At 39.7% G+C, this 21889-nt stretch overlaps 1 protein-coding gene across 7 annotated transcripts in view; it reads left to right on the top strand.

Annotated features, from left to right (window-relative positions):
• Positions 1 to 21889, top strand: part of TAFA5 (TAFA chemokine like family member 5) — a 612146-nt gene that overhangs the window by 453732 nt on the left and 136525 nt on the right. For 6 of the 7 annotated variants that reach the window (XR_005290758.2, XR_005290763.2, XR_006275505.1 and 3 more), the window contains exon 3: positions 13303 to 13430. Coding sequence is in view for 3 of the 7 variants with exons in the window: in XM_043496337.1 (XP_043352272.1) it covers positions 13303 to 13430 (128 nt within the window). In the remaining 4 variants the exon portion in view is untranslated. Of the gene's footprint in view, positions 1 to 13302; positions 13431 to 17874; positions 17995 to 21889 lie in introns of all 7 variants that reach the window. The other variant, XR_005290760.2, reaches the window with a different exon arrangement.

The following is a 21889-nucleotide window of genomic DNA, read 5'->3' as shown; positions in this document are numbered from 1 at the left end:
ACGAGCCTCTGATAGTGTGGCTGATGTGATTAGGCCCTATGATGGTATCCCCTGAATAGATATGTGGACAGAGTTGGCAACGGGCTTTGTTGCAAGGATAGGTTCCTGGGTTAGTGGTTCTGTTGTGTGGTGTGTGGTTGCTGGTGAGTATTTGCTTCAGATTAGGGGGCTGTCTGTAAGCAAGGACTGGTCTGTCTCCCAAGATCTGTGAGAGTGATGGCTCGTCCTTCAGGATAGGTTGTAGATCCTTGATGATGCGCTGGAGAGGTTTTAGTTGGGGGCTGAAGGTGATGGCTAGTGGCGTTCTGTTGTTTTCTTTGTTGGGCCTGTCCTGTAGTAGGTGACTTCTGGGTACTCTTCTGGCTCTGTCAATCTGTTTCTTCACTTCAGCAGGTGGGTATTGTAGTTGTAGGAATGCATGATAGACATCTTGTAGGTGTTTGTCTCTGTCTGAGGGGTTGGAGCAAATGCGGTTATATCGTAGCGCTTGGCTGTAGACAATGGATCGAGTGGTATGATCTGGATGAAAGCTAGAGGCATGTAGGTAGGAATAGCGGTCAGTAGGTTTCCGATATAGGGTGGTGGTTATGTGACCATCGCTTATTAGCAGCGTAGTGTCCAGGAAGTGGATCTCTTGTGTGGACTGGTCCAGGCTGAGGTTGATGGTGGGATGGAAATTGTTGAAATCATGGTGGAATTCCTCAAGAGCTTCTTTTCCATGGGTCCAGATGATGAAGATGTCATCAATGTAGTGCAAGTAGAGTAGGGGCATTAGGGGACGAGAGCTGAGGAAGCGTTGTTCTAAGTCAGCCATAAAAATGTTGGCATACTGTGGGGCCATGCGGGTACCCATCGCAGTGCCGCTGATTTGAAGGTATACATTGTCACCAAATGTGAAATAGTTATGGGTCAGGACAAAGTCACAAAGTTCAGCCACCAGGTTAGCCGTGACAGTATCGGGGATACTGTTCCTGACGGCTCGTAGTCCATCTTCGTGTGGAATGTTGGTGTAGAGGGCTTCTACATCCATAGTGGCTAGGATGGTGTTTTTAGGAAGATCACCAATGGACTGTAGTTTCCTCAGGAAATCGGTGGTGTCTCGAAGATAGCTGGGAGTGCTGGTAACGAAGGGCCTGAGGAGGGAGTCTACATAGCCAGACAATCCTGCTGTCAGGGTGCCAATGCCTGAGATGATGGGGCGTCCAGGATTTCCAGGTTTATGGATCTTGGGTAGCAGATAGAATACCCCAGGTCGGGGCTCCAGGGGTGTGTCTGTGCGGATTTGTTCTTGTGCTTTTTCAGGAACACAGTGCCATCCACAGCCTCAGAAACAACTCTGACATCATAATCCAAAAGGCTGACAAAGGAGGTGCTGTCGTCATCATGAATAGGTCGGAGTATGAACAAGAGGCTACTAGGCAGCTCTCCAACACCACTTTCTACAAGCCATTACCCTCTGATCCCACTGAGAGTTACCAAAAGAAACTACAGCATTTGCTCAAGAAACTCCCTGAAAAAGCACAAGAACAAATCCGCACAGACACACCCCTGGAGCCCCGACCTGGGGTATTCTATCTGCTACCCAAGATCCATAAACCTGGAAATCCTGGACGCCCCATCATCTCAGGCATTGGCACCCTGACAGCAGGATTGTCTGGCTATGTAGACTCCCTCCTCAGGCCCTTCGTTACCAGCACTCCCAGCTATCTTCGAGACACCACCGATTTCCTGAGGAAACTACAGTCCATTGGTGATCTTCCTAAAAACACCATCCTAGCCACTATGGATGTAGAAGCCCTCTACACCAACATTCCACACGAAGATGGACTACGAGCCGTCAGGAACAGTATCCCCGATACTGTCACGGCTAACCTGGTGGCTGAACTTTGTGACTTTGTCCTGACCCATAACTATTTCACATTTGGTGACAATGTATACCTTCAAATCAGCGGCACTGCGATGGGTACCCGCATGGCCCCACAGTATGCCAACATTTTTATGGCTGACTTAGAACAACGCTTCCTCAGCTCTCGTCCCCTAATGCCCCTACTCTACTTGCACTACATTGATGACATCTTCATCATCTGGACCCATGGAAAAGAAGCTCTTGAGGAATTCCACCATGATTTCAACAATTTCCATCCCACCATCAACCTCAGCCTGGACCAGTCCACACAAGAGATCCACTTCCTGGACACTACGCTGCTAATAAGCGATGGTCACATAACCACCACCCTATATCGGAAACCTACTGACCGCTATTCCTACCTACATGCCTCTAGCTTTCATCCAGATCATACCACTCGATCCATTGTCTACAGCCAAGCGCTACGATATAACCGCATTTGCTCCAACCCCTCAGACAGAGACAAACACCTACAAGATGTCTATCATGCATTCCTACAACTACAATACCCACCTGCTGAAGTGAAGAAACAGATTGACAGAGCCAGAAGAGTACCCAGAAGTCACCTACTACAGGACAGGCCCAACAAAGAAAACAACAGAACGCCACTAGCCATCACCTTCAGCCCCCAACTAAAACCTCTCCAGCGCATCATCAAGGATCTACAACCTATCCTGAAGGACGAGCCATCACTCTCACAGATCTTGGGAGACAGACCAGTCCTTGCTTACAGACAGCCCCCTAATCTGAAGCAAATACTCACCAGCAACCACACACCACACAACAGAACCACTAACCCAGGAACCTATCCTTGCAACAAAGCCCGTTGCCAACTCTGTCCACATATCTATTCAGGGGATACCATCATAGGGCCTAATCACATCAGCCACACTATCAGAGGCTCGTTCACCTGCGCATCTACCAATGTGATATATGCCATCATGTGCCAGCAATGCCCCTCTGCCATGTACATTGGCCAAACTGGACAGTCTCTACGTAAAAGAATGAATGGACACAAATCAGACGTCAAGAATTATAACATTCAAAAACCAGTTGGAGAACACTTCAATCTCTCTGGTCACTCGATCACAGATCTTAGAGTGGCTATACTTCAACAAAAAAGCTTCAAAAACAGACTCCAACGAGAGACTGCTGAATTGGAATTAATTTGCAAACTGGATACAATTAACTTAGGCTTGAATAGAGACTGGGAATGGATGAGTCATTGCACAAAGTAAAACTATTTCCCCCTGGTATTTCTCCCTCCCACCCCACCCCCCACTGTTCCTCTGATATTCTTGTTAACTGCTGGAATTAGCCTACCTTGCTTGTCACCATGAAAGGTTTTCCTCCTTTCCCCCCCCTGCTGCTGGTGATGGCTTATCTTAAGTGATCACTCTCCTTACAGTGTGTATGATAAACCCATTGTTTCATGTTCTCTGTGTGTGTGTATATAAATCTCTCCTCTGTTTTTTCCACCAAATGCATTCGATGAAGTGAGCTGTAGCTCACGAAAGCTTATGCTCTAATAAATTTGTTAGTCTCTAAGGTGCCACCGGTACTCCTTTTCTTTATACTGAAAACTGTTGGATATCCAGAACTTTGGGTATTTGGTTTAGGGTCAAACTCCTCTCCTGGATGAGCTATTGTGAGTTAGGTTGTTCATATTAAGCAATTAGCTGTTTTGGCATATAGATAGGAACTACCAAATTGGAACAGACCAGTAGTGTATATGTATCAGCAGAAATCCCTAAAATGTATAGATTAATCTGCATAATCTAACCCAGATGTTCCCAGACTACACTGATGGGTTACAAGTACTTGTGACTCTGAGAGCTGGTATTGATTCTTTTCTTTGTTTCTAACTGCTTTTTGGGAAGCTGAACATACATGACATATATTAGTAGTATTACTTTAACAGCTAAGCAAATGTGGTCCTTGCCAAAGGGATGCTTTTGGATTACAAATGAAAAGGCAACTGCATAATCACAAATGGGAGTTATGGCAAATAGTAGGTGTCACAGTTCAGGGCAACTGCACCTGCATTCCCCCTCTGTGGTCCAGCAAGGGCACTCACTCTAGGCTCCAGGCTCCTCAGCTGTCGCTTCTTTTGGGTTGAGGTCTGTGATCCTCTCCCTCCTGACTGGGTTTTTCCCAGGCTGCACAGCTCCTTGCCTACATTGTGAATTTCCCAGCAAGTCAGACTGCATAAGCAGTTTGTTTCTTTATGTTTGGGATGCAATAAGGAAGCTTTGCATAATGACAGGTTTCAAAGTAGCAGCCGTGTTAGTCTGTATTTGCAAAAAGAAAAGGAGTACTTGTGGCACCTTAGAGACTAACAAATTTATTAGAGCATAAGCTTTCGTGAGCTACAGCTCACTTCATCGGATGCAAGAATATCAGAGGAACAGTGGGGGGTGGGGTAGGGGGGAGAAATACCATGGGGAAATATTCTTGGGGGAATACTCTGATATTCTTGTTAACTGCTAGAATTAGCCTACCTTGCTTGTCACCATGAAAGGTTTTCCTCCTTCCCCCCCCCTGCTGCTGGTGATGGCTTATCTTAAGTGATCGCTCTCCTTACAGTGTGTATGATAAATCCATTGTTTCATGTTCTCTGTGTGTGTGTATATAAATCTCTCCTCTGTTTTTTCCACCAAATGCATCCGATGAAGTGAGCTGTAACTCACGAAAGCTTATGCTCTAATGAATTTGTTAGTCTCTAAGGTGCCACAAGTACTCCTTTTCTTTTTGCGAATACAGACTAACACGGCTGCTACTCTGAAACATGGGGAAATAGTTTTACTTTGTGTAATGACTCATCCATTCCCAGTCTCTATTCAAGCCTAAGTTAATTGTATCCAGTTTGCAAATTAATTCCAATTCAGCAGTCTCTCATTGGAGTCTCTTTTTGAAGCTTTTTTGTTGAAGGATAGCCACTCTTAGGTCTGTGATCCAGTGACCAGAGAGATTGAAGTGTTCTCCAACTGGTTTTTGAATGTTATCATTCTTGACGTCTGATTTGTGTCCATTCATTCTTTTACGTAGAGACTGTCCAGTTTGGCCAACGTACAGACTCCAACGAGAGACTGCTGAATTGGAATTAATTTGCAAACTGGATACAATTAACTTAGGCTTGAATAGAGACTGGGAATGGATGAGTCATTACACAAAGTAAAACTATTTCCCCAGGGTATTTCTCCCCCCACCCCACCCCCCACCGTTCCTCTGATATTCTTGTTAACTGCTGGAATTAGCCTACCTTGCTTGTCACCATGAAAGGTTTTCCTCCTTTCCCCCCCCTGCTGCTGGTGATGGCTTATCTTAAGTGATCACTCTCCTTACAGTGTGTATGATAAACCCATTGTTTCATGTTCTCTGTGTGTGTATATAAATCTCTCCTCTGTTTTTTCCACCAAATGCATCCGATGAAGTGAGCTGTAGCTCACGAAAGCTTATGCTCTAATAAATTTGTTAGTCTCTAAGGTGCCACAAGTACTCCTTTTCTTTTTGCAGTAAGGAAGCTGTAATATAGTTTGGAGACAAAATGGAAAAGAAGAACAAAACAAAGTTAATAGATTTATAGATTCCAAGGCCAGAAGAGACCATTGTGGTCCTCTAGACGGAATATAGTGCAGGACATAGAAATTCCCAGAATTAATTCCTAGAGCATATCTTTTTAGAAAAACATCTAGTTTTGAGATAAAAAGTGCCAGTGATGGAGAATCCACCATGATTCTTGGTAAATTGTTCCAATGGTTAATTTCCCTTGCTGCTATACCTTTCTCTGCTAGATTGAAGAGTCCATTATGAAACATTCGTTTTCCATGTAGGTACTTATAAACTGTGATTAATCAAGTCACCTTTTAACCTTCTCTTTTTACAATAAAAGGATTAAGTTCCTTGACTTCATTACTGTAAGATATGTTGTCCAATCCTTTAATCGTTCTCATGATTCTTCCCAGAACCCTCTCCACTATATCAACATCCTTTATGAATTTTGGACACCATAACTGGACACAATATCCCTGCAGAGACTGCACCAGAGCAAAATAGATAGATAATAGAACCTCCCTACACTTGCTGGATACTCCCCTGGTTATGCATCCAAAAATCGCATTAACTCTTTTGGCCACAGTGTCACACTGGGAGCTCATGTTCAGCTGATTATGCACTATGACTCCCAAATCTTTTTTAGTGTCAATACTTCTGAGGATAGAGACCCCCATTCTGTAAGTATGGCCTGCATTCATAGATGTACCCAATTACATTCAGTCATATTAAACACATATTATTTGTTTGCACCTAGCTTACCTCGTGATCTAGAAGATTGTTCCTTATCAATGATCCTTCCTCTTCTTTCTTCATGATTGCCCCAATTTTAGTGTCATCTCTAAACTTTATAAAGATATAGAGTTTAAGGCATGAAAGAACTACCAGATCATCTAGTGTGTATCCACCAATGCCACCCTGCACCGCACACTAAAGCCAACAGCCAAAATTAGACCAAACTATTACAGCTCACAGGAGACTAGACTACTCATAGGCAGAGAATAGAAGGGACTAAGATCAGTAGTGATGATTTTGTTTTCTTTCAGGACATTGATAAAAATAAGAAATAGTGTAGGGCCAGGGTCTGATACCTATGGGTCACCAATAAAAACATACCTACTAGATGATCATTCCCCAAGGACAATTACATTTTAAGACCTATCTGTCAGCCAGTTTTTAATCAACTGAATGTGTGCCATGTTAATTTTATATCTTTCTAGTTTTTTTTAATCAGAATGTCATATGACACCAAATCCTATATCAGCTGCTCCATTATCTTTCCTAAGATCAATGTCAGACTTACAGGTCTATAATTATCCAAACATTTCAATTTACCCTTTTTAAATATTGGCCAAAAATTAGCTTTCTTCTAATCTTCTGGAAATTCTCCAGTGTTCCAAGACTTATTTAAAATCAATATTAATGGTCCAGAGAGCTCCTCAGCCAGCTCTTTTAAAACTCTTGGGTACAAGGTATCTGGACCTGCTCATTTATAAATGTCTAATTTTAGTAGCTCCTGCTTAGCGTCATTGCTAGTTCTATTGGAGTATGAGGTATTTCATTGTCATCATTATCATTATCATCATCTTTTGCTATCACTATATCTGTTTTTCCCCAAAACAAAACAAAAATATTTATTGGACTCACCTGTCTTTTTTACATCAATAGTAATAATTCTCCTATTTCCATCTAGTGATGCAATACCATTGTGATTATTTTTGTTCCTGTTATACTTTAAAAACTCTGTATTCTCCTTAGAAATATATTGCTGATCATAGATTTCACCTTATGTGTTTTTGCTTCCCTTATCAATTTTCTACAATTCCTAGCTTCTGATTCATTTTCAGTAATATCAGCTTCTCCTTTCCTCCTTGTTATTTTGTATATCTGCCTTCATTTCCCCTCTAAACTAGGCCATTTTTCAACTAGTAAGGCCTTTTTCTTGATTGTGGCTTTTGGAGTGTCTAGGAAAGTGTTCTTACATAATTACCAATTATCATTTACATTTTTTAGCTAAATTCTTCCTCCTAGGTACTTTGGCTCATGTTTGAATTCAGCTTTGTGAAATTGACTCTAATTTTTAAGCACCAAGTATATGTATATATATTACTGATTTTGACTTTATTCTGTTCGCATAGTATAAATGCTTCTTGAAGCTTCAACAGAGATTTCTGAACTACATGTTATCAGAAACTTTCTGGAAGGGTATTGAAAGTTTTCCTCATCCCAACTTGCTCTGTGACTCTTCATCAAACCTTGAGTTCCAGTCATGCTGCATAGCTATTTCATTCAGTCAGGCTATCACATGAATATTATTTTTCCTTAGTTTTCTGTTGCTAGGTTTTTCTGTATTATTATCATCTGTCATTGTGGTTTGCAGGGTGTCTCTGGTTTTGCTCTTTTCTAAACTGTCACTACATCTTTACTTAAAGAGCTCTATGAAGATGGATGTAAAGTTAATTGTGTGCTTATGGGTTTTGCTGAATAATGGAAAAACCCACCCACAGGAAAAGCTTCTTTATAACTCGAGGTAGTAAGTGGTTGGCTTATCTCCATAGCGATGACCTTGCAAACACTTAAGTATGTGAGTTGACTTCTAAGGAACTACTCATGAATCAAGTTACTCACCTGCTCAAGTGTTTGCAGGAGCAAGTCTTTAGCTGCTGAAAGGTAAATCCTGTCCATTCCTCTGTGACTGAGGAGATTCCCCTGGCATGGGGACTGCTATGGTTCTGCTATCTGGATGGGGAGGTTAGGGTTTGGGTTCCCACACAAGGTGTACATGTGTGTGTGGGACAGAGGAGGGGGAGTTGGATTAAGGGCAGTGCCTCTGCATAGATCATGCAGTCCTCCACCCTGCATCAGCGCTGCCCAAGGAGCATCTCAGCCAATATGCAGCCACTCTACAGCCTACTGTAGAAGATTCTTTCCCCCAGCTCTCCTGTATATCTGCCCACCTCAGCTCCAGGATCAGGTCCAACCTCGCGATGACATCAAGAGCAAAATGCTAAAATAGGGATGCTAGACATTGCTATAGTAAATATAGCAATATTCTTTGGATTAATTTAAATAGTCTCTGGCTAACTCTTCATGAATTAGCTGTTTCTAATTTTCTGCCTGGAACAGAATGACCATCCGCTGGAAAGGTAGCCAAGTCTTCTGCTGTTTCCTTGTTTCATAGTAAAGTGGATTAATGCCTGGGGCTCATGAGCTAGCACAACCAAATTACTGCTCTGAAGACACTCATGACTGCAGTGGCTTATTAAACTACTGTGATCCATTTTGTGTTCTTTTATCAGCCTCTTTACTGCCACTGCAGTTTAACCAATATATATTTTAAAAGTCTATTACTTTGCATACATCTTTTTTGTTTAATTTCTCATTTTTTTAGAAGCACATAGGAGCTTATTATGTATATACCATGTTTCCATAAGGGAAAAATGGGAAGAGGAGGTATCTTATGGGTAAGGTACCAGACTGGGAATCAGGCAGCCTGGAGGTGTTATTCCCAGCTCTGCTACAAACTTCCTGTGTGACCTTGGGCATGTCAATTAACCTCTATACAAAATGGGGACCATAAAAGTTACCTACCACTCATGGCTGTTGTAAGGCTAGCTAAATGCTTTGAAGTTTGCAGAGTGTTCTGAGATTTTTGGTAAGCAGATATTATATAAATGCAAAGTGGTCTGGGTATCTTGTCAGTGACTTGTAACCTTTTTGTTAGTTCAAGGATTTATAATTTTTTTGCATTTTTTTATTTATACTATAAAAAATTTGGTTATTTATATTATCCAAAAGGACTGAGGAGGAATTGGTGGGAACAGGCTGTGAAAATAAAAAAAGGGAAGTGGTTAAAAGGAGAATGAAATGGAGGGAGATAGAAGAAGAAAGAGGAAAGAAGTGAGACAAACAGAAAGGGTGAAGAAAGAGAGACTGGGTAAGAGGGAGTGAGAAGAAGATGGAATTTATCATTAGGAATTTATCAAGTCACAAAATTATCAAGTCACAAAATTTATCAAGCATGTCTGATGAGCTGAGCCGGTCTCTCCAGGACCAATGGGGAAGACAGGGTCCTCAGAGGCACTGATGTAATCTCCTCCCTGCACTTTTAGCTACTTTGAGAAAGGAAACACTAGGATAACCTTAGCGTGCCCTTTGCAAACTTTTTGTGGCTGTTAATCCCGCTTCTGCCATGTAGGTAGGGGGAGGGGAAGAATCCTAGCCTCAATAAAAGTTGCAGATACTTAGCAATACTTGGCCCATGATTGTTAATCATTATTTATCACTCTTACTATTAGCCTATTTACACTTTTTCCAAAGGATAATGACACCGAGAAGTAGCAATTGGAAAACTGATCAAAGGAAACACTTTTACACAATTTATAATTGATCTAATTAATTGCCACAAATTATCATTGAAACCCTGAGGATCAGACATGGGGGGATAATGGCAACATCCACAATAACTTTACATTGGGTAAGAAGTATGAGTGAGATAAACACTCATACTTCAGGGCATAAGCCAACCACTTACTACCTCGAGTTATAAAGAAGCTTTTCCTGTGGGTGGGTTTTTCCATTATTGTCCATTGCAGGGATTTTTGCACCCTCCTCTAAAGCACGTAGTATTGGTGACTCTGAGATAGGATACTGGACAGCCTTATCTTCTACTTACTATGTTGAGTTCTGACACCATGCCTCTCATTGTGGTGTCTGAATACTCACTGCACATACCACTTACTTCTTGTTAAGGGCTACTGCTGTGATCTGGAATGGCAATCTCTATATCCCAGTGTTATTTTCATTATTTATTATTGATATTCTTATTTGAGGAAAAAGTAAAAGTGTTTTTTCTTCTCTTTATTTCTAAGTTCCTTCTTCACACATTGTAAATAAAATTTCAGCAGACATGTGCATTTCAATCCTATATCTTCTAAGATGGATATAACTTTTTGTATTTATTGCTATTGGACAAGGTTTATCTCACTTTTTTTTTGCTGTCACAAAAAGATGATGCTTTCTGTTTGGGAGATTTACCAGAGATGCAGCAATAGTTAACTGTCTGAATGAATAACGAACCCATGTGAAAAGGAAATACAGAAAACAGCACTGCTGTTCTACTGAGAAATACAGATATCCTGTTAAGGTAGTTTATAAGATAAATTATGAGTAAAAAGTCATTACATGCACTTAGTTTCAATATTTAGAAGGAAATCACCCATAAAAAAATTTAAAACACTTTTGTTCAAGCTACCTTATCCAAGCTACAGTTGAACAATATTAACCTTTCTCATTAATAACTGGAAGACCCACTGAAAACTACTGAATGTTGCAGATCAGTTAAGAATATTTTACTAGAGAGCTTGGCATCCTGTTGGTTGTAACCACTGCGTGCCTGGAACAGTTCTGAATTATCTTCTCGAACGCTGTTGGTTGGACACACTCATGTTCTCTAATTGAAATGCTCATTATCTAAAACACAATTCTACTAGGTGTTGTGTGTGCACAATCCCCATTGATTTCAATGCAGTTGAAGGGGCTCATCACTTGTTAGAACGTGCAAAGCAGTTCACAGGATCAGGTCCTTAGGATGAAATTTGCTGAGAGCTATCCAAAAGTCTATGCACCATATCAGTGTCATTTAAGTCCTCAAAACTGGGCCTGAGAGATTTAAGAGGGTCATAGGCTTTCTGCTGACTATCTGCATGGGGCTCAATTTTACCCTCAGTGAATAAACACAATAAAATGCAAAGATATTGTATCAGGAAATACACTTTATTTGTTCTGACAATGTAATTCAATTTTAATTATTGATAGTACTTGATATTATGTGGGTAAACATACTGTGAAAATAATGAAGTCTTAGTAATATGACATCTCCCCGCAGCAATCTGCTGTAACGGGGAATGGCAAAGTAAAAGAGGATACTAAGTTCCTCTTTGCAAAGGCCCTGATGCTAAGGTCCTGATCCTGCAAACTCTAACACATGGGACTATTTGTATGCCTAAAGTTAAATATGTTTGTAATCATTTTCAGCATCAGGGCCTAAATGATCCTGCTAACTATATGTGTTTAGCACAATAATCTGTTTTAACAAACAGATTTTGCTTTTATTTCCATTCTGTGAAATATTTCTGGTATGTTTTAATTTGCTGCTGCTGTCATGGAATATGACATCACTAATACCTAGGCTGCCAATCCATAGTATTTGTAATATTACAGATTGATGCATTCTGAGATCCCACCAACGAACACAGAGAAATTAGCAGATGGGGTAAACAAATTTAAAAAAAATAAACTACAAACATATTTGTTTTCTGACACCCCTTGACAGCCCCATGAATGGAGACAATTTAGCATATATTTATGATTGTAACTCAGTGTTATATGGAACTCTTCTTCAGAGATTGGCATAAATTCAAAAGCTTGTCTCTTTCGTCAATGGAAGTTGGACCAATAAAAGATATTACCTCACCCACGTTGACTCTCTAATATCCTAATATCCTGGGATGCCACTAGCCATCAACTTCAGCCCCCAACTAAAACCTCTCCAGCGCATCATCAAGGATCTACAACCTATCCTGAAGGGTGACCCATCAATCTCACAGATCTTGGGAGACAGGCCAGTCCTTGCTTACAGACAGCCCCCCAACCTGAAGCAAATACTCACCAGCAACCACACACCACACAACAAAAACACTAACCCAGGAACCTATCCTTGCAACAAAGCCCGTTGCCAACTGTGTCCACATATCTATTCAGGGGACACCATCATAGGACCTAATCACATCAGCCACATTATCAGAGGCTCATTCACCTGCACATCTACCAATGTGATATATGCCATCATGTGCCAGCAATGCCCCTCTGCCATGTACATTGGTCAAACCAAACAGTCTCTATATTAAAGAATAAATGGACACAAATCAGACATCAAGAATTATAACATGCAAAAACCAGTCGGAGAACACTTCAATCTCCCTGGTCACTCGATTACAGGCCTAAAAGTCACAATACTACAACAAAAAAACTTCAAAAACAGACTCCAGTGAGAAACTGCTGAATTGGAATTAATTTGCAAACTGGATACAATTAACTTAGGCTTGAATAAAGACTGGGAGTGGATGGGTCATTACACAAAGTAAAACTATTTCCCCATGCTTATTTTTTCCCCTACTCACACCTTCTTGTCAACTGTTGGAAATGGGCCATCCTGATTATCACTACAAAAGGTTTTTTTTCTCCTGCTGATAATAGCTCACCTTAACTGATCACCCTCATTAAAGCGGATATGGCAACACCCATTTTTTCATGTTCTCTGTGTGTGTGTATATCTATCTATCTATCTATCTACTGTATTTTCCACTGCATGCATCCGATGAAGTGAGTTTTAGCCCACAAAAGCTTATGCTCAAATAAATTTGTTAGTCTCTAAGGTGCCACAAGTACTCCTCGTTCTTTTTGCTGATATAGACTAACACGGCTACCACTCTGAAAACTGCAAACAGCGTTATTGTGAATTTTAACCATTGGTCCTCCCATTATATTTCATATACTCCAGGAATTCATGCCATTGAAAACTTACCTCTGGCTATTCTTTTTTTTTCTTTTGTTAAACCAGTAATCTGTCTTGTTTTATTGTTATTTAAATTTTGTTTTTATTATATAATTGGTTGGCACAGCAGGTGATGTAAATAATTTTGTAAATTGCTCGGGCTGTCTATGGTGTAGCCTGTGGTTGCATTATCCGATGCTGAAAATTGGTACCTCTAATAGTGAGAGTTCAGAAGGAAGTGAAACACAAACCCACCTGCCAACTGTTTTTGTTTTTTTCTCTTCCACAGCACGAATTATCAAAACAAAACAGTGGTGTGAAATGCTTCCATGTTTAGAAGGAGAAGGCTGTGATTTGCTAATCAATAAGTCAGGCTGGACCTGTACACAACCGGGTGGGCGAATAAAGACAACCACGGTAAGCTACTTCCCTTTTGTTCCTCCTCATCTGTAACTTCCAAAGAGCAAAGGGTAAGACTTCAAATTTAAATGCAGCATAGGTTTTTAAAATTGGATGCCAGTTAGTAGCCCATGCTCACAAAGACCCATACTGCGACACACACATGTACTGTCACATCTGTGATCACAGACAAGGAAAGTGTGGCAGATTACTAAAAGGATGTAAAATGTCAAACTTTGACTTAAAAGGGTCCATAAATTCAGCCAGTAAAGTAAAGCCAGTCTTCACCTTTATTTCACCCTAGTGTGTATTCTGAACTGTGGGTAGAGCAAGGATATAAAACTTCATACTACTGATCTAATAGGGGGGAAATTAGTTTGTATTTTTTTTTGAATAAAAGTAGTTTTGGCTTTTTCACTATAATAAAAAGGCAGTTTTCAAAGACAAATCTCCATCTTCCCAGAGGAAAATTTATGAGGCCTAAAGAAAACAAAACAATAAAACCCTTTTTGGGGGTAATCAGAACTTTGGCTCTAACTTGTCCATATTGTACTTTTCCTTGGTGTTGTCTCTTGTAGTGTTTTGGATTTGGTTAAAGATGCTATATTGAGGTTGACTATGCCTACAACTGTGATGGCTCCTGGGACTTGTAGCATCAAGTATCAGTCTGTGGGACATTCTCCAAACCAACTGAAGATTCTTGTGCTTCAAAAATTTAAAACGTCCCAGGAGATGTGGTAGAATAATACTCTGATAGGTTGCTAGGCCAGCAGGGATATTTTTTTTCTATAGGTTTACAGGACTCTCAAGCTACATTTAAATAACTGACATTTCAAGAATGTTTCATCATAAAGATTTACTTCAAAACCTGCCTTATACGTTAACCCCAGTGTGCTTCAAATTAGTGATGTTTAGCGGGTTTTGAGCACAGGCCTATCAAGCAGGATCCCCTGCATAGATTCTCTCTCTGGAGAGAGGTGAGGAGGCACTATTGCATATTTTTTAGTGTTTTTACAGTGTCAGTATTTTGACCAAAATCAGCATGACCTTCACTTTTTAATTTTTTTTACCAATCTTTGAGAATAACATTTATTGTCAATTGACATTTTCAAGCACAACTTATAAATTTGGTATTGTTCTAATGTAAGATCCCATGCTGTCCTGACACCCCTGTAGTTGCTAGACATAGCAAGGTACATTATGGACAGTGTTGCAAATTTACCTCTGAGTCTCCAAATCAGAGCTTTAATCTTCATTTCCTTTAGGTCATATGAGTGTAATTTATGTATTGGTGATATAAAAATATAATAGAGGGAAACAATATCATCAGCTCACAAGGGCAGGCAGACCTGGGAGGGTATCTTTGGAATGCTCACAATATTATTCAAAATCTCATTAATTCAGTGATATTTTCTGTACCTCAGGTAAAGCAAATTACCTGTGTACCCTGAGACATTTGCATCTATCATTATTGTTTGTTTTATCTGGATGCACCGGTAATAAGCTTGGTGCTATGAAAGATAAAAAGTAAGCACAGTGCCTACCCTGAGGAATTCATGTTAGATATCTATCAGATTGGTTCAGTGGATCTTTTAGATTTGACACCATGGCCTGATTCTGATCTCACAACCACTTTACAACTGTTTAACTCTACTGACCTAAACAGAACTACTCTTGTTTTCAACCACTATAAATGAGATCAGAATCAGGGCACATCCTGGGGAAATTATGGCAATGCTGAGCAAAGTTTTATTAAGAAGATTCTCTTCTGCAACAAGATACACTCAACGGAGGAGAGAAAAGGATTTCTGTCCAACCCTGTCCTAGCCCAGGCCTTTACCTAATTTAGAACAGTCTACAACAGCTGGCTCAGATCCTTAAGAGACCATACAAAATGGAGAATTATCAGATGGGAGTGCAATTCCACTCTAGTCCTTCTGCACACCTCTTACTACATCTCCTCCCAGCACCTTTGTGACTTCTAAGCTGAAGTGTAATGGGCAGGTGGGTGGGTGTGCACACATACATTAACAGTTCAGGATGTTCCAAGGAACACTGGGTCCAGCATAAATGACAAACAAAAAAAAATAGTACTAAAAAAAAATGTCCAATTGCTTGTAGGGCACTTGATTGGTGTGCAGGGGAGGGGTCAGAAAATAGCAAAAGAGCTGGGAACTTGGTTCATACGGGGTTCATAATGACTAATATAAACCCCTAAGAAAAGAGGATTTATAATGGAAGCACGAACACTCTTCTTTGTAGCAATACTGTTTGAAGGCGTAAAGTAAGTAATATTTCTGTTTTACTTGCTAGACCCATACTGCTCCTTGTTTAAAAATATAAGTACAGCAAAGTGCAGCCTGAGATGGGGTGATCAGGAACATTGTGGAATTAGCCTCGAAATATACAGCGAATATACCGCCCATTGTGGAAATAAGTGAATATTCTGCCATATATTCTAATGAGAGCAGGATTGGGGCCTAAACTAGTTACCTTATAATAATTTATGCAGGCATTTGCAGGTAATATTAGGTTGTATATGAAAGTGAAAGAGGTACTAGTATTGTACCTTTCACTACTATAGCAGGGATACGTTTCTGTAACACGGGATATCATATTACTGATATCATAGCAGTAATTATATGCTTCACCATATGTACTAAAACTGGTAAGTAGGAATAGTATTGAATACTTGAGAACTTAGATTAGCACTTACGTTTGTAGTGACTCTTGCACTGATGCCTGTTGTTAGTGTTTGTGTATATGACATTATAGGCACTTGTATAAATAATATGATGTCAGGATTTGGGCATAGAAGAAGTGTGTGAAACATGAAGCTAAGTGGAGGTAGGTGATAAGTTTCCTCCCACTTTTTTCCCATGAAAATGAGGCAGAAATAGAACTCTTGCCTGGATGAGTTTTACTAATGTGAACAGCATCACATTATGTAACAATACTTAATATTTTATGTGCCAAATATCCAGGAAACTGGAAGCTTATCTAGTAAATACACTTTGCACCCACGTGTCAGTGAATTGTGTTTCCAGGAAGGGCTTTGACTGCTGTCAAAATAGTGATTTGTGTCAAAATAGTTTAAGCTAGATAGTCAAGGCCTGATTTTTGCATTGCCTGACTGCACTGTGTGTAAGCATTTATGCTTGTGCAAAGTAATGCAACCAAATTGGAATTTTCTGGTGGCAGCCTTTTATGCCCATTTTGCACTCACTTTGCACAGCTGTAAATGACTAAACAAGGTGCAGGGAAGGGAGAATCAGACCCAACATATATTCTAAATAGATCTGGATGTCACTTATGCCCTGTCATCATTTCTACAAGGTGTGAATGAACGAAGGATTTTTCATCCGATAAGAGGCTTTAGCATTGAAAATTGACTGGGCCAACTGCCAATCTATGTACTAAGCATTGTCAATACAAGGAAACAATATGGCAGCTTGCTAGAGGAGATGCTGTAGGAACAGAATACTTTGTAGTTGTTAAAACTTTTAACAAAGTGATTCATGCTAAGTAGTTTTATTCTAAAAATGCCTCTATTTAAAAATGCCTCTATGGTTATCTTCAAATCACCTATCATGCAAAATGTTCTGCTTTTAATATTTTTTATTAATCTCCCAATCTGATTTTTAAAATGAATTTACCTGACTCTCTCATGTGAGAAAGACTGTATAATCTCATCAATACCAGAAGATGTGTCATGATTTCACAAGATACTGCTTAGAACCGTGACCCTTTTATATTTCAAGCATGAAACTTTCCAATGTATAAATGAGGAGATACACAAATCTATTGGCTTTACAGGGGAGATTAATTTTAGCACCAAAGTGTATATATGTTGTCAATGATCCATCACTACTTAATTGTTACTTAATTAATTCCTTCTTTTACATGATGTGATTTCAATGCATGGAGTTTAACAGAACATTCATGCACCAGTAGCTAACCTTTTAAAACCTCTGTGATTTTACTGCTAAATTAGCTGAAGTGGGAAATTAAGGAGTCTGAAGAAGCTAAAAGAGAGCTCGCTGTGGATAAAAGGTGTAATTACTTTGACATGGAGCTCACTGCTTAGCTAGTAAAATTTACTAAGGATCTAGCTTCGCCAAGGGACGTGACTTTCTTAATAGAGTTTTCTTACGCACAGAGCAACTTAGCATTACTCACCGTTAATATAAATGACATGCTGGCTGGCTTGGAAAGGTAATTTGTTCCTTACCCTGAGAAATACTAACGTTGTTTGTATTGACTGGAATTTAAATTAAATTTTTTCTACAAATCTTTATCATACACAAATGTATGATTAAGGTAAATTGGACAAAATGTACTGGCTTGTTTTCATCAATGATTTACCAGCAATGTGGTGTTACTTATACCATTACATTCTATCTTCAAAGTACAAATATAAATACATATTGCATATTGGATTTGAGAATTTACTTTTTTTTAGACTGAAGACCAGCTGGAAATGTCCTGAGGCCATGGACTAGTGGTCTGAGCATGGGACTGGGAGCCAGAAACTCCTGAGCTCTAATCCCGGCTCTGACAGTCACTGCCTCTGTGGCCTTAGGTAAGTCACTGAACCTCTCTGCCTCAATTTCCCTAGCTATGCAGTAGGAATAATAATACTTACCTACCTACATCACAAAGGTGGGTTGTGAGGTTTTATTAGATAATGCCTGTAATTGATTAGGAAATTCAGGGTGCTATACAATTATTATTAATATAGGCTCTGGAATTATACTAATTTCTTTGGCATTCATATAGCAAGGATAGATCAGGTTCCAGTTCTGAGTATTGCTAAATATACCTTTCACATTTCCACAGTGCAGCTGATATATATTTTTGTCATCCTCCCAGCTCCATCTCTGCATGTGTTTCACATGAGATTCTAGGATGTAATGCAAGGCCAGATGAAGGTAATTACAGATTGTACACCACAGTTTGGGGGTTTCCTTAAATGCTGTCTGAACACACTAGCCCTGACTACCTCTCCCTTTTCGTAGTGGTGATGTTAAGTGGACCTCCCACAGAGACGGGGCAGCGGCATGATGTTCTCATCTTCCCATAGTTGTTGCAGCAGGGTCCTCCTCCTTAGGAGCTTAAGGTGGCAGTAGGAAGCCCTGTCACAAACCTTTGAGAGGCAGAAGAGGTACCAGAGGGGCCTCCAATACTTAATTCAACAGCCAAGGATGTACCTGCTTGTATGTATCGGCTGGGATCACTGTAATCCCCTTCTCTGTGCTGCTACATACAAAGTCATCTGTTATTGGCAGGGTCCCCACAGAGCTGTGGGTCTTGTTGGTAATGCCCTCTTGAGATGTGCGATGCTGTTTAAGCCTGTCACAGATATTATTTCAGGCAGCCTACAGACTTGTGCAGATATTTGCACAATCATTAGGGCTAGAAGCTTACTTAAGTTTTTAATGAAAGCTGAGATTCTGGTGTAACTGCACTATGCCAAGAACTGGGCCAATGGCTTAAACATGCCCTTACAGCAAGAAAAGTAAGGCAGAGATAGAAATCCTGATTTTTCTGCCATTCTTTCTAGATGCACTAAAATTAGAAAGAAAGGTATCACTTGACACTGATTTTCTGAATTGGTGGGTGTTTGTTTATTAGGGGGAAAAGCTTTTCTCTTGATGGGTAGCACGTGTTTCAGTTTTGTATACTCTGTAGATTCATGCTGTTGGTGCTTGTGAATTTGAGCTGTTATTCCTTTCCAAGGTCTCATAAGATTCACCTGCTCCCAGCAGAGTTCCCATTGTTCACACTGAGTGTTTCACATAATGAATTTGTTGTATCTTGATTTCTCTGTCCTGGGACTGGCTTCCTTTCTGTATGTGATTGATGGCTGCCATTAATGCATAGTTGGGTCAAACATCATGGGTCAAATTACAGATCTCAGAAGGTGATTGAAGAGATGGCCTTTGTTCTCTCCATATACTGAATCAGGTGTACATTGGTCTGGTCCCCCACCTGTAACTTAAAGCAGCTCTAAAGCTCACTCTAATTTATACTGGATGCTAATAGTCCTGAGGATCCAAACCAGTATGCAGATATCTGAGGGACATACAGAATCTGCAGACTTGCCTATTTTCTCCTGAACACTGTTCTGCACTGACACAGGCTAGGATCTACCATGCTAGCTCTGTGCCACTGAAGGATTCTCTACACTGAGGTGATCCGCTAGGGCTGGATGCATAGTTTTAGGGCTTCTTTATACCACCAGTGCAGTGCTAACCAGCCACACTGCATGTGAAAGAGGACCTGGGTCTCAACACAGGGCAATAAAAAAATAAAAATTAGATCTCCCTATCTGTGTTACAGATAACACCTCTGATCATTAAACATGAAGTGATTAGAACCTATGCTTCACCATTTAGTATGATGTTTCCTTTTTGCATTACCTTCAGACTAGGCTGAGTCCATTTTACTTTTAGGATTTAATGCACTAATAGCAACACTTGAGGGTTCAGACTCTGCAGAACATTTGCTTTTGATAACTTGGCCAAATCCTGGATTTCTTAATTGGACAAAACTCACTGGAATCTCAGTTATTGAAGCTAATAAGACGTTTGCTTAAGTAAAGGTTGAGTGATTTACTCCATGTTTCCATAAGAAATAATATAATATATATTTTAAAGCTTATTTTCTAAAACCTAAATTTTCAACTAAATTTGACTCAATTATCCTGTAAAATATTATTGGAACTCAGTATTTGCAGAAAATGAAGATCTCTAATCCCCAAATCCAGAATGCTAGCAAAGATTGGGAGTTTTTCCCAGACCCCAAGGGCTCCAAGTTGAAGAGAGGTGTCAGTGAGGAGTTTTCTGTTGAGAAAATTAAAATTGCTTAGGGAGTATTTTAAGAGGATTAGCTCTTCTCATTGAGTGCCAAATCCAGGTTCCATTTCAATTGATGACAAAACTCCAATTGTTTTAAATGAGCACACGTTTTGCCCCTATGAGTGTGCATCACTTGGAGTGAAGTGTCTGATTTTAAAATGTGGACTGTGGGCATTTCAAACATTTCCTTGCAAGAATATAGGGAAACCTAGCATCATTGTTCCCTTTTAGAGGAGGTATTTTCAGATATTAATGGAGAACCATGCTAGTCACATATTCATGTCTCATAGCCAACCTCAAAGAAAATGTAAAAGGGATGCTCATTTCTGCATGTAATATTGTAAAGATCATTACAATTTCTAGTCAAATGAAATCAGTTTTCAGGATATAAGATTTTAAAAGATGTCTATTCTCTCTGAATTCTTACTTGTAACTGCCATTTATGATAGAGGCTACATTCTTAAATAGTAGGTCCTGAATCTGATCTCACTACACTGCTGTAAGTGAGAAAAGAATTAGGCTTAGACTACTAAAATCTACATAGCAATTGGTTTTTGTAATTTGCTCACCTACAGGTTCTTAGAAATTAGTGATTTACTACTGTTGTGTTGATTTACTCATGAAACCAACTAGTTTAATGTAAAATAAGCTACACGTATCTGATTCATTTCAGGTCTGCACTGTCCTTTTGAATAAAGTAAATAAAAAAAAACAGATTTTACCCTAGGCATCAGTGGCTGGATTCCCAGCTAGTCATCTATTTCATGGTTGTGTAGAATAGACTTTGCTTCTGCTAAAAGGAAATAACCCAAACAGTTATTTTGTTTTTTTCTTTTTTTGTACTTTGAAAGCAGAATTCTGAAATGTACATAAAGCACATCTGTAACTTTGGCTAGTCACTGACACTAATGTAATGTGGCATACTATCAACCCAACCAATAAGTTGTGATGTCTGAAATTGTTCACTTGCATGAACAACCTTAATAGCTGGTCTTGTGGGAATGCCTATATTGTTAAATTGGCCCTAATGAAAATTACTTCCGTTCGATGTTCTTTCCAGGGTTCATGCTTCTATAAGAATAAGACAACTTAAAAATGTATATAATCATGTGGAGATGAGGTTCACATCCATCCCCAAAACCAAAGGAAAACATTTTTTTAAGAATCAAGTGCCCAGGATACAGATGCTTCAGATCAGTAATGGGTGATTCTGTCTCATGAATTTTTAGGAAAATATAGGCCCAGCAGGAAGATGAGATTAAGTTTTATCATTATTATTAATTATTTATGTATGCTATGTGTGTATGTAGTAGGATCACTACAAACACTCAGATACAATTCCTACTCCAAAGAATTTATAATTAAAAGACAGATACATAAGTAGGTAGGGATTAGTGGAAGAAAAACTACAAGAGACAATTTATGTTAGTAATAATCTATGTTACTCTAGCACCTACAGGCTTCACCTGTCAGGGACCACAGGTCTCAAACCCTGGGACATGGGGTTATTAGGGGCTTGTAAATACTAACCAACCACCCAGTAACCTGCTAACAGTTGCCAGGACTGGAAGCTGAATCCCAGAGTAGCCAGAACTCTGGGAGGACTGATTGGTTCCC

Source organism: Dermochelys coriacea, chromosome 1 (assembly GCF_009764565.3).
Source record: "Dermochelys coriacea isolate rDerCor1 chromosome 1, rDerCor1.pri.v4, whole genome shotgun sequence".
Lineage (NCBI taxonomy): Eukaryota > Metazoa > Chordata > Testudines > Dermochelyidae > Dermochelys > Dermochelys coriacea.
The sequence above is the reverse complement of the archived record's forward strand: the minus strand, read 5'-3'. Positions and strand labels throughout refer to the sequence as shown.